The sequence below is a fragment of the Hylobates moloch genome, unplaced genomic scaffold (assembly GCF_009828535.3).
Source record: "Hylobates moloch isolate HMO894 unplaced genomic scaffold, HMol_V3 SCAFFOLD_18, whole genome shotgun sequence".
In the NCBI taxonomy this organism is placed as follows: domain Eukaryota; kingdom Metazoa; phylum Chordata; class Mammalia; order Primates; family Hylobatidae; genus Hylobates; species Hylobates moloch.
The window spans coordinates 63,884,744-63,897,476 of NW_026652293.1; the positions used below are offsets into that span (position 1 = coordinate 63,884,744).

General features: G+C 41.5%; 1 protein-coding gene across 1 annotated transcript in view; it reads left to right on the plus strand.

Annotated features, from left to right (window-relative positions):
- The window catches only part of GNPAT (glyceronephosphate O-acyltransferase), a 37,640-nt gene that overhangs the window by 636 nt on the left and 24,271 nt on the right, over positions 1–12,733 (plus strand). Inside the window, exon 2 of the mRNA XM_032136230.2 lies at positions 9,759–9,941. Coding sequence (XP_031992121.1) covers positions 9,759–9,941 — 183 coding nt within the window. The remainder of the gene's footprint in view (positions 1–9,758; positions 9,942–12,733) is intronic.

Below are 12,733 nucleotides of genomic sequence, written 5' to 3' on the forward strand. Positions count from 1 at the left end.
AGATAGCCTGTGGCTCCGCACCCCGCCCTGTGCTGCTGTTATAGTCCTGGGAATAAAGCACTTGGCTTGTATGTGGGAATAGAGTTTTAAACACTTTAGGAAAATTTAGAACTTCTAGACATTTTTATTGCCTGTTCTTGTCTTCCAGTCATTATTGTACCTTTTCCACAAATCATTTTGGAGGACAGCCAGCGCCGCCCAGCTTCTCTCCCGCTTGCTTTTTTTTCCTCCAACCCCCTCTTCCTCTTTTGGTTTTAACGGGTCTTTTTTGCTGGCAGATGTTGGTCACCCACGATTTTCATGAAGAAATTATGAGATGGGAGCTTTATAGCCTTCAGGATTGCACAGTCCTGGGGCGGCTGGTTTGGTTTTTGTTTGTTTCTTGTTGTTTTTAACCACTAAATGAGTTTTTAGCTACTTTAGGAGGAAATGAAAGAATTCATTTTAAAAGCATATTAGCATATCCTGGTGATTAGTGTCCAATTTTGGCTTAAATGTAGTGTTCATTTGTGCAGAAAGGTCTAAACAGGGATAACACAACAGAGCAAGATAATCACCCCAGTTTCGAAAGAGAATATGGGTTCCTTCAAATTGAGACACCAATATTCTTTGGAACATGGAGAAACTTCTGTTCCCTCTCTATCAAGACCTTTCGGTTTCTGATTGCTAACTGCCTATAAGGCTTATTATTTAAATCTATCTCTTCATTGATCTTATCATCCCCACAGTTCTGTGGTGGATACCAACTTTGTTTTCTGACTCTGCTACTCCAGAGCAGGCACGAAGGGAAGAGGGTTGCTGTGCAGATCCAGCTTTTAACATGTAGCTTTTTAAGCTCCCAACTGGTTTGTGAATTGGCTGGAATTTTCCCTTTGTACATTAAAGGAAGGAGTTGGTTTTGGGTTTTTTTTGGTTTTTTTTGTTTTTTTTTTGTTTTTTACTTCCCCTTTACCAACGATTCTTTAATGAGACTTGAGTCCACTTTTTCATGTGAAAAACTATGGCAGTCGTATCTGAGCATTCTGTAGTTCTGATGCTGGACAGCAACCCTCTCTTTACTGGTAGTTCTCACTACTGTTTTGTGACTGGATAACCTTTACTTCCATGGTAACCTTACTTTTTCTTAGTACTTCAGGCTGTTTTTATTTCCCTAGCTACACTGTTATTGTGTAATACTCTGATCTAAAAGTAGCACTTTAGAAGCATAGAAGATACTGCTGATTGCAGCAAACATTAGGAATGTATACAGTATCCTACTCATTATTCTCAGTTTCTAAGATATAGAAGTTACAGATCCAGGCTCTGCCTTTAAGGGCACAAAAAGTCATAAAAATAAAATAATTACAGTTAAGTATGATAAGGGCAATGATTGAAGCACGCACAGCGTGTTGTGGGAGAGACAAGAAGGGGCACCGGACCAGTTTGGGAACTTGGAGAAGGTTTCTAAGAAAAGGTGATATCTGAGCTGATCTTCCTTTTTTCTTTTTTTTTTTTTTTTTGTTTTGTTTTGTTTTGGAGACAGCCTTGCTGTGTTGCCAGGCTGGAGAACAGTGGCTCGATCTTGGTTCACTGCAACCTCCATCTCCGGGGCTCAAGCAATTCTCCTGCCTCAGCCTCCCGAGTAGCTGGGATTTTAGGCACACGCCACCACACCCTGCTAATGTTTGTATTTTTAGTAAAGACAAGGTCTCACCGTGTTGGTCAGGCTGGTCTTGAACTCCTGACCTCAGGTGATCTACTCACCTCCCAAAGTGCTGGAATTACAGGCGTGTGCCACTGCCCATGGCCTGAGCTGAGTTTTTGAGCTGTGAATGGCAGATGAGGGAGAGGAAAACTGTCCTAGACATTGATGTAAAAAAACTACTCCCTTGCATATTTGGGGTTAGAATTAGTTAGTTAGATTTGTGTGAAAGAAAGGAGACATGAGAAACAAAGTAAGGAAGTAGGCAGATATTTCCTAAAGAAATTATATGTGTCGTGTTTACATATCCTTAGGGATAAAATCTTAACTTTATGGGAGATCTTAATGTTACATATATGTGTGTGTGTATACACATATATGTATATATAAAAATATATATGTGTATATGTATTTTTTTTTTTTTGACATGGTGTCTCACTCTCACCCAGGCTGGAGTGTAATGGCACGATCTTGGCTCACTGCAACCTCCATCCATCTCCAGGGTTCAAGGGATTCTCCTGTCTCAGCATCCCAAGTAGCTGGGCTTACAGTTGCCTGCCACCACACCCAGCTAATTTTTGTATTTTTAGTAGAGTCGGAGTTTCACCATGTTGGCCAGGCTGGTGTCAAACTCCTGGTCTCAAGTGATCCACCTGCCTTGGCCTTTGAAAGTACATTTATATTTTTGAAAGTCTGAGAAGACTATAGGTTTCTGGTGTGATTATCTGTATAGGTAACCTGTTTTGCCTAAGTAGAGACTGTAGGAAGAGAATCAGGCTGGGGAGGGAATCTGATGCATAAAAGTGGAGATCAGTTAGAATGCTATTGCAGTAATCCAGAGAAGTAATGAAGCAGTAACAGTGAGCCCGGGAAGAAGGGAAATTGATGAATTTGTGTGATATTTAGGACAGTAAATTATCAGCCTTTGGAACCATTTGAATGTGGTGGCTAAGGAAAATAGCATAATCTGAAGTTCACCGTTGGGTTTCTATGATTTGGCAACTGGGCAGATGATGATGCCTTTCATTGATAAGAAATATGGGGAGAGGAGCAGGTTTGGTCAGGGTAATAGAATTCAGTTTGGGGTATGTTCAGTTTGTGATGTAAGAGAGAAATATAATGATTTTTAACTTGTGGATTATCATGTTATGGGCCAGATACATTCCATGGTGTTTGGAAGAGATCCAAGTAGAGTTAGAAATATGATGCCAGAGCAAGAGAGGGAATCTGGCCTAAATGTATAGATTTTTCAGCAAGTAGGTTGTATCTGTAGCCATCAGTGAACCTGAAATCATTCAGTGAGACCCTAGAATGAAAAGAAGACAGGATGGGTAACCACTGGTGTGCCATAATCCAGATGATGACTTCCTGTTAAAATCCAAGTGAAAGATCCAGATGCCTTACAGTGTCCCACAAGACTGTACATGATCTCTTAACTGCTATTGCTCTGACTTTGCTAATCTTCTTGTTCACTGGGCTTTAGCCACCCTGGCCTTCTGTTTCTCAGACAGTAAACATGCTCTTCCCTTGAATGCTCATAGTCCCTTCTATGTGGCATGCTATGTCTTCTCTGAAGTTTTATTGCTGGCTCTGTATTATTGAGGTCCCAACTCAAATATCACTTCCTCAGAGAGGCCTTCCACAACCATTGGATCTAAAACAGCTCTCCAATCACTATTCCTCATTTTCCTCATTAGTTGCCTAATTTTCTTTTTCTTTTTTTTTTTTTTAATTTTTGGCTTTCTAGTTAATTATTTTTAGAGCCAGGATCTCGCTCTGTCACCTAGGGTGGAGTGCAGTGGCACAATCATAGCTCACTGTGACCTCCAACTCTTAAGCTCAAGTGATCCTCCCTCCTTAACCTCCTAGTAGCTAGGACTGTAGGCGCATACCACCACGCCTGACTGATTTTTTTTTATTTTGTATAGAGACAGGGCCTCACTATGTTGCCAACCTGGTCTCAAACTTCTGGTCTCAAGCGATTGACCCTCTTGCCTTGGCCTCCCGAATCACTGGGATTATAGGGTGAGCCACCATCCCCTGACCCCAGCTTTATTTTCCTTATATTCTCTTTCCAGTGGTGTGCTACAGCAGTCTTCTATTGGCTTGCAAGAGCTGATTGTTAAATTTTCATGAAGTTTGTGAGCCCATTCTTAAAACACAGCCATTATTAAAAATTAAATAGCCAGGCACTGTGGCTCATGCCTGTAATCCCAGCACTTTGGGAGGCTGAAGCGGGCAGATCACCTGAGGTCGGGAGTTCGCGACCAGCCTGACCAACATGGAGAAACCCCGTCTCTACTAAAGACACAAAATTAGCTGGGCATGGTGGCGCATGCCTGTAATCCCAGCTACTCGGGAGGCTGAGGCAGGAGAATCGCTTGAACCTGGGAGGCGGAGGTTGCAGTGAGCTGAGATTGTGCCATTGCACTCCAGCCTGGGCAACAAGAGTGAAACTCTGTCTCAAAAAAAAAAATTAAATATTAAATTATATAAATTTATGATTAAATCCTGTTTTTAAAAAAGGTAATAATACTGAAAACTTAGCATTTTCTCATTATTATACTATTACCTGTGCTCTTGAGATTATTTGTCTATCGTGCTGGAAGGTGGAGATCCTGTATAACTGTGTGCTACTGCTCATTTCTCCCCAGCTTTGCGTTTGCTGGGGTCAGATTGGTAGCTTTAAATCTGCCCTGGTGGGAGCGTATATCCCACAAAAACTGACAAATGCTATAACTCAGAGCTCTCCCATATCAAGCGTTAAATGGTTAAACATTGACCAACATACTACTGGTGGTATCACTAAATGAATTTACCTTGTTTATTTGTTGTCTGTCTTTCCATAAGGACATGTAGGCTCTCAGTGCAGTCCCTGCCTGCCTTGTTCATGCTGTATTCACAGCCTATAAAACAGTGCCTGGTACACTGTGAGCTCTCAGTCACTATCTGTTGAATGAATGGATACTCCAAAGCGGTTAAAAGAGAGGTATAAGAAAGGCCTATTTCACTAGCAATAGGGAGAGGCCTGCTCTACTAAGTAAGATGGGGGAGAGAGAGTTCCCCTAAGGCTTACTTAGGTTCTTCTTTGTGTTATGTTCCTGAGTGAGTAGCCATGTAAATTTGCTTACTTAATGATAGTAAAAACTTCTCAAGCATGGTATAGGGAAGGCCAATAATGAGCAGGAACACTCAACCCTAGCTGCACATAGGAATCACTTGGAGTATTTTTAAAAAGAATTCTGACAGCTAAGCAACACTCACAGACCAAATTAATCAGAAATCTCTAGAGGTGGAACCTGAATATCAGTATTTATTTTGAAGTGCCCCCAGGTTATTTTAATGTGCAGCCTGAGTTAAAAACTACTGGATTCGGCTGGGCGCGATGGCTCACTCCTGTAATCCCCACACTTTGGGAGGCCTAGGCAGGTGGATCACGAGGTCAGGAGATCGAGACCATCCTGGCTAACATGGTGAAACCTCGTCTCTACTAAAAATACAAAAAATTAGCCGGGCATGGTGGCGGGCACCTCTAGTTCCAGCTGCTCGGGAGGCTGAGGCAGGAGAATGGCATGAACCCGGGAGGTGGAGCTTGCAGTGAGCCGAGACTGTGCCACTGCACTCCAGCCTGGGTGACAGAGAGAGACTCCATCTCAAAAAAAAAAAAAAAAAAAACCCCGCTTGAGTCGACATTGGGTAAGGGCCAGAATGGGGAGATTTGAGCCTTATACTATGAATACTGAAGAGCCATCATCGACAGCGTTCAAAAAGTGACTTCATTCTGTAATTTATTTTTTCATTCTACAGTGGCTTGAGTTCCTACTAGAAACTGGGAGTACAGAAATATATAGGACACCTTATCTACCAGATAAGAAGTTCACAGTCGGCTGGGCGTGGTGGCTCAGGCTTGTAATCCCAGCACTTTGGGAGGCCGAGGCGGGCGGATTGCGAGGTCAGGAGATTGAGACCACGGTGAAACCCCGTCTCTACTAAAAATACAAAAAATTAGCCGGGTGTGGTGGCGGGTACCTGTAGTCCCAGCTACTCGGAGAGGCTGAGGCAGGAGAATGGCGTGAACCCGGGAGGCGGAGCTTGCAGTGAGCCGAGATTGCACCACTGCACTCCAGCCTGGGCAAGAGAGCGAGACTCCGTCTCAAAAAAAAAAAAAAAAAGTTCACAGTCTTGTAAGGGAGACACTAAATACAAGTTTAATGAAGTGTTTTAGAGACCATCTTGAAAATCCAATTATTGAGGGTTCAGTAAAGACTGAAAGGAAAGGATGACCTATCCAATCTAGGTAAAGGGGAGAACCAGAATATGGGACACAGAAGAGGTAAACACAAGCTCTGGTTCATGGCTAAGTATTTCCCAGGTGAACAGTGCGGAAGGAGCATTTGTAAATGCCCCTCTCAATAACTAGTACCACCATCCACCTTGTTCTTCATAAAAGAGACTGTCTCTCTCTTGATCACCACTGTATCCTCAGCACATACCACAGTGTCAAGCACATAGGCATTCAAATATTTGAGAATGAATGCTATTCTGTAGAGGGTGCAACTTGAACAGAGATCTGGGAACACATAGTTTGTTTAGGGAACTGCAGGTCTTGGCATAGCTGGACTATTGGATTAAGAGGAATGGTCATGAGGCAGGAGGTGGGGGTCATGAAGAGCCTGGGGTCATATGCTAAGACAGGTGGACTTGATGTAAGTCCACCTTGCAAGTAACAGAAACACAGAAGGATTGTAGATGATCATATTTGGCAAGCTTTTTCAAAGTATACATGCCTGCTAGTTTCCCTTAGGGGTTCTTATCCTGAAGACTCCCTCGCTCCCATACATGTCTATGTTTATATATGTACAGTTGACCTTTGAACAACATGGGAGTTAGGGGCACCAACCCTCTGCACAGTCGAAAATTCACAAATAACTTTTTTTTTTTTTTTTTTTTTTTTTTTTTGAGACGGAGTCTTGCTCTGTCGCCCAGGCTGGAGTGCAGTGGCGCAGTCTCGGCTCACTGCAAGCTCCGCCTCCCGGGTTCACGCCATTCTCCTGCCTCAGCCTCTCCGAGTAGCTGGGACTACAGGCGCCCGCCACTACGCCTGGCTAATTTTTTTGTATTTTTAGTAGAGACGGGGTTTCACCGTGGTCTCGATCTCCTGACCTCATGATCCGCCCGCCTCGGCCTCCCAAAGTGCTGGGATTACAAGCGTGAGCCACCGCGCCCGGCCCACAAATAACTTTTGACTCTCCAAAAATTTCATTAGTAGTAACCTACTGTTGACCTAGCTGATAACATAAGCAATTCATTAAGGCTTATTTTATATGTTATGTGTATTATGTACTGTATTCTTAATAAAGTATGCTAGAGAAAAGAAAATGTTACTAAGAAAATCATAAGAAAGAGAAAATATATTTACTATTCATCAAGTGGCAGTGGATTGTCATTAATCCACTTCATCCTCGTCACTTCACATTGAGTAGGCTGAGGAGGAGGAGGAAGAGGAGAGGTTGGATTTGCCCTCTCAGGAGTGGCAGAAGCAGAAAATCCTCATATAGGCCAGGCGTGGTGGTTCACACCTGTAATCCAGCGCTCTGGGAGGCCGAGGTGGGAAGATAATTTGAGCTCAGGAGTTTGAGACCAGCTTGGGCAACATAGCGAGACCCCCGTCTCTATTGAAAGAAAAAAAACCTTAAATTTAAAAATCCTCGTGTAAGTAGACCTGTGCAGTTCAAATGTGTGTTGTTTAAGGGTCAACTACGTATACATATAAACACACACACACAAACACACACAGAGTCATATGATGCATAACAATGTTTTAGTCAATATATGATGGTGGTCCCATAAGATTATAATATTGTATTTTTGCTGCATCCTTTTTGTGTTTATATGTGTAAATACGTACCATTGTGTTACAATCGCTTATAGCATTCAGTACAGTAATATGCTGTACAGGTTTGTAGCCTAGGAGCAATAGGCTAACCACTATAATATATATAGCCTAGGTATGTAGTAGGCCCTACCATCTGAGTTTGTGTAAACACACTGTGATGTTTGCACAGTGATGAAATTGGCTACCAATGCATTTCTCAGAGAATGTCTCTGTTGTTAAGCAGTGCATGACTGTATATGTGTATACATATATCCCCAGCTGATTCTGATCCTTTTCTCCTTCGACTCCCAGGACCACTAAATGGGAAGTTCTTGTTTTTAAGCCCTAAAATTATATAATGGTAGTTGGCTGCAGTCTATAGAGCTCAAACTGATACAACTATATATTTATTAATGAGAAATGTGGGATTTGAGAAGGTTTTCCAGCCTTATAAGCAAGAGTATTTATTACAAGGATTGCAACTTTACATGAGAACTCCAACAGTGAAAAGACCTTTCCTTCATATAGTCTCTCTATATATGGACATAAAAATGTTCATGTTTGCATGTTTCACCTGCCACCCTTTTATAAACTCCTCATAAATGCTATTTGCTTCCACTTATATTCTTATGCCAAATTGTGGTCTCAGTTAACATTCTGTATTTTCTTCTATTACCTCAACATTTCGTCTTTCAGTTATTGAGTTCAGTTATTGACCAATTTTGCTATATTCCACATACAACCAGATGTTGGAAATACAAAGAGGAAATGAACTTTCCTATATTCGAGATGATTTCATTTTAGCAGGGAGACAGACATGCAAACAATTACAGTGTTGTGGGATACATACCATAATAGATGCAGATAGTAGGAAAAGAAGTGACAGGGAAAATATGAATGATTCCATCCGGGACTCTGGGAGAGCTTTCATAGAAGAGTGGTGCCTAAGCCTCTAAAGCATTTAGAATGCACCTAACACTTTAGTGTCAGCACATATGACAAGTGTCCTGACTCTTTGTAAGCAATTATACATGGTTAGCTATAATTATTATCATTACTACCGCTTTTGTAATCAGAAAAGTACTTTTTAAAAAATTAACAATTCAGAAGTCATTGGTAGACTTGTAAAGACAGTTTCAGGGGCTGGTTGGATAGAAGCTGAATGGCAGGGGCCGAATAAGAAATAAAAAATTTGTCACAGGCCAGGCACAATAGCTCACACCTGTAATCCCAGCACTTTGGGAGGCGGAGGCGGGAGGATTGCTTGAGCCAGGAGTTTGAGACCAGCCTGGGCAACAGAGCAAGACTGTACCTCTTTATTATTATTATTATTATTATTATTATTATATTTTATTTTATAGAGATGGGGTCTTGCTATGTTGCCCAGGCTGGCCTTGAATGCCTAGCTTCAAGCAATCCTGTTTGAAGTGCAGAGGATTGAGATTAGCCTCCCAAAGTGCTGGAATTACAGGCATGAGCCACCACACCCAGCCAAGACTCTCTGTCTCTACAAAAAAAATTAAGAATTAGCTGGGCTTGGTGGTATGCATTTGTAATCCTAGCTACTCGAGAGGCTGAGGCAAGAGGGAGGATTGCTTTAGGAGTTCAAGGCTGTAGTGAGCTATATAAAAGTGTCACTGTACTCCATCCTGAGCAAGAGAATGAGCTCTTGTCTTAAAGAAAAGAAAGTTATCACAGCAGTATACTGCTCAATAGTACCTTTTATTGGAGCGCTTGTTTCTTGAATGATTTTTCCTTTTGTTTGCACCCATATGGTTTTGTTTTATTTTATATAATTTGGGTTTCAAATGTATGTTTTAATGTAATTTTTAAAGCTAAGTAGAGGCAAACGAAACAAGTTTGTCAGTGTGGCAGATGAAACCATGTAAAGTTGATCAGATTACTCTAGGGCTTAATGTCTCATCTTTGCTGTCTTCATTAAATTTCCCAAAGAGATACTGGCAATGATAGCAATCAGAAATATAATAAAATATTATGATAACTCAGTATCAATTTATTGATCCTAATTTTCTTTACATCTCTTTTTCTTACTATATGAAAATCTAACATCAGAACACTCTGCTCCTGTTCATATGTCATAGAGTAAAATTTTGTCAAAGATGAAACCTTACCAATGTAGTCTTTAATCTGTCCTGATTTATTTTACAGTATGTGCTCATTACTTTCTTTCCTTATCCACAGAAGGAGCTAAAAAAGTGGGATGAGTTTGAAGATATTTTAGAAGAGAGGAGGCATGTCAGTGACTTGAAATTTGCAATGAAATGCTACACACCTCTTGTCTATAAGGGAATTACTCCGTGTAAACCAATTGATATTAAATGTAGTGTTCTCAATTCTGAGGAGATTCATTATGTCATTAAACAGGTAAGTGATTCCCTCCTCAACCATGGCCAGATTTGTTCATTGTCAACAAGTTCTTGATTCTATAACTTATTTTGCTATCTTTAATATATCCTTTTAGGCTGAGCTGTATTCATCACATTTATCAAATACTTACTGTATCCGTGTGTGTTAGCCTTTTGCTAGACACTAGACTAGAGGTCTGACAGTGAGCGAGTTGAGCATAAGTGAAATATGTCGTCTGGGCATAAATGAAATACGATGCGAGACATGCTAGTGGGAGCCCAGTGTGCAGGGATGCTAATTAATTATAGGGGCAACTCATTTGGTGTAGGCAGTCAAGGAAGTGACTTTTTTAATGAGGCCTAAAAGGTAATTAGAGATTTTGCAGGTGAAGTGGGGAAAGAGTATTCAAGCCAAACAAATAACTTATTCCCGTGGTTTTCAAACCTCCACATTAGCATTACCCAGGGAGCTTTTCAAAATCCCCATATCATCCCCATGCCAATTAAATAAACATGTCAGGGAAGGGAATATCAGTAGTTTTTATAGAAGCCCAGGTGATTCCAAAGTATAGCAAAGTTTGGGAGCCACTGGCTTATTTTAAGGACCGAAGCCATGAAAAGACTTGTACTTTTCTCTTGGAGAAGCTATCAGTTTTCTCTGGTAGGAGATAGGTTGAGCCTATTCCATTAAGTGCATTCAAGTTTCCTCATCAATTAGATGCTAACAACAGTGGTTCTCAACACTGGCTTCCCCTTAGAATCACCTGTAGAACTTTTGCAAAAAGTTTACTTTCACTGTACTGAAACTAGTTCAGTATGACTAGACCAAAGGGCAAAGAAGGGATGATAATAAGAAATAAGCCTAGAGAGGTAAGAGGGTCATGTTGTGAAGGACTTTGTAAACCACGTTCGATTGTATTTTATCCTAGTACAGTGCAAAGATGTTGAAAGGTTTCAAGATACAGTGTGACACAATCAGCTAATATTTTAGAAAAACCATTCTGCTAAAACTAGACAGGAAGTCTGCTTGTAATGCTCTTGGAATAATCCCTTTGTGCAGTCATAGTTGCCTAGACTAGGGAGTGGTTGTAGAAACAGAGAAATGGACAGATTTAAGGGATTTGAGAGGTGGGGTCTACTTCATTTATGACCAGTTGGGTGTAGGAATGGAAGGAAAAGAAAGAATCAAGGATGATAAAGCCATTCACTGAAATAGGGAACTTAAGAGGGAACCAGTTTGGGAGGGAAGCTTAAGTTCTGTTATAGCTGTGTGATTTGAAGACATCAAAAGGAAGGTATTTGGTGGGCAGGAGCTTCCTGATCGCTAGCCCTCCACGTCATATCACCTAGGTGCTTGTATGGTCATAGGCCCACAGGTGGATAAATGGATGCATTGCAGCCATTGCTGGCCTGGGGCTTGGTCCCACCCAGATCCTCTTCATAGCTTTGGGAGTGTGGCATGGAATGACTGGCCTCATTTTTGCTAGCAGCAGTCTCCTATTGCTCCATGCCCTCATTTTTTTCCTGGTCAGAAGAGAAAATGTTCCTAAGAAATTCCTCTAAGGACTGTGCGGTCTCCTTTTTTTTTTCTTTTGGTCCTCTGTAAATGTCTTAAAGGAAAACAAGCATGCATGCAACTAGTGTGTTTTTGTAAGGAGGGTGAACTCATTCAGAATTGCAGTATTCTTGCTTGATGTTGGTTACCAAATGTTAACATTTGGCGCTGCCTCTTTATTCATGTAGATTGTGGCTCACTCTCATCTTCCCCGTAGACAGAACTGACTCCGTTCATGTTTAAGGCCTCTCCCTGACTTTGCCTGTTACCTCCAGTTTTTTTTTTTATTTTGTTTTGTTTTTTTTGAGACGGAGTCTTACTCTGTTGCCCGAGCTGGAATGCAGTGGCGCGATCTCGGCTCACTGCAAGCTCCGCCTCCTGGGTTCACACCATTCTCCTGCCTCAGCCTCCCAAGTAGCTGGGACTACAGGTGCCAGCCACCACGCCCAGCTAATTTTTTGTATTTTTTAGTAGAGACGGGTTTCACCATGTTAGCCAGGATGGTCTTGATCTCCTGATCTTGTGATCTGCTTGCCTCGGCCTCCCAAAGTGCTGGGATTACAGGTGTGAGCCACCACACCCAGCCTACCTCCAGTTTTTACTAGAGATGTCTTCAGTCTTGTCTTTAGGAGTATTGCTCCAGACTTCGAGTTATACCATATTTGTTCTGCAACTTCCTCTCTGACCTCTTGGAATCTGCTCTGGTTTCTAATTAGTGAAGAAGAAAGACAGTTGTCAAGCTTTAAATTTGCCTCTCATGCTCTAAGGCTGACCTGTAGAGATCTTGCTTTTTTAACTTTTAACTGGAGTTTGTTCAGGTTTGTGGCCTTGGGAACATTTTTATCTCTGCTCTCCGTTTTCTTGATTTGGACATATGAGCTGTGCTCCTAATCCTTTGTTTTTATTGGCCTTTCATATCCTGGAGAAGCTATCAGTTTTATCAGGTTGGGCCTATTTCATAAATGAAGTCAAGTTTCCTCATTAATTAGATGCTAACAACAGCAGTTCTTCCTTATAGAAGCACTTGGAGAACTTTTGCAAAAGTTACTATTATTATCTGCTAGGAGCCAAACTCCATGAAGGCAAGAATTCCTGTCTCTTTTTTCACTGCCATATTCCCAGTGCCTAACACATAGTAGACATTCAATCAAGATTTGTTGCAAGTTTTTAAAAATGAGGCCATGGTCCCATCTACAGAGATTCTGATTTAACTGGTCTGGGATAGGACCCAGGCATCTCTCTCTCTCCTGAGTAGC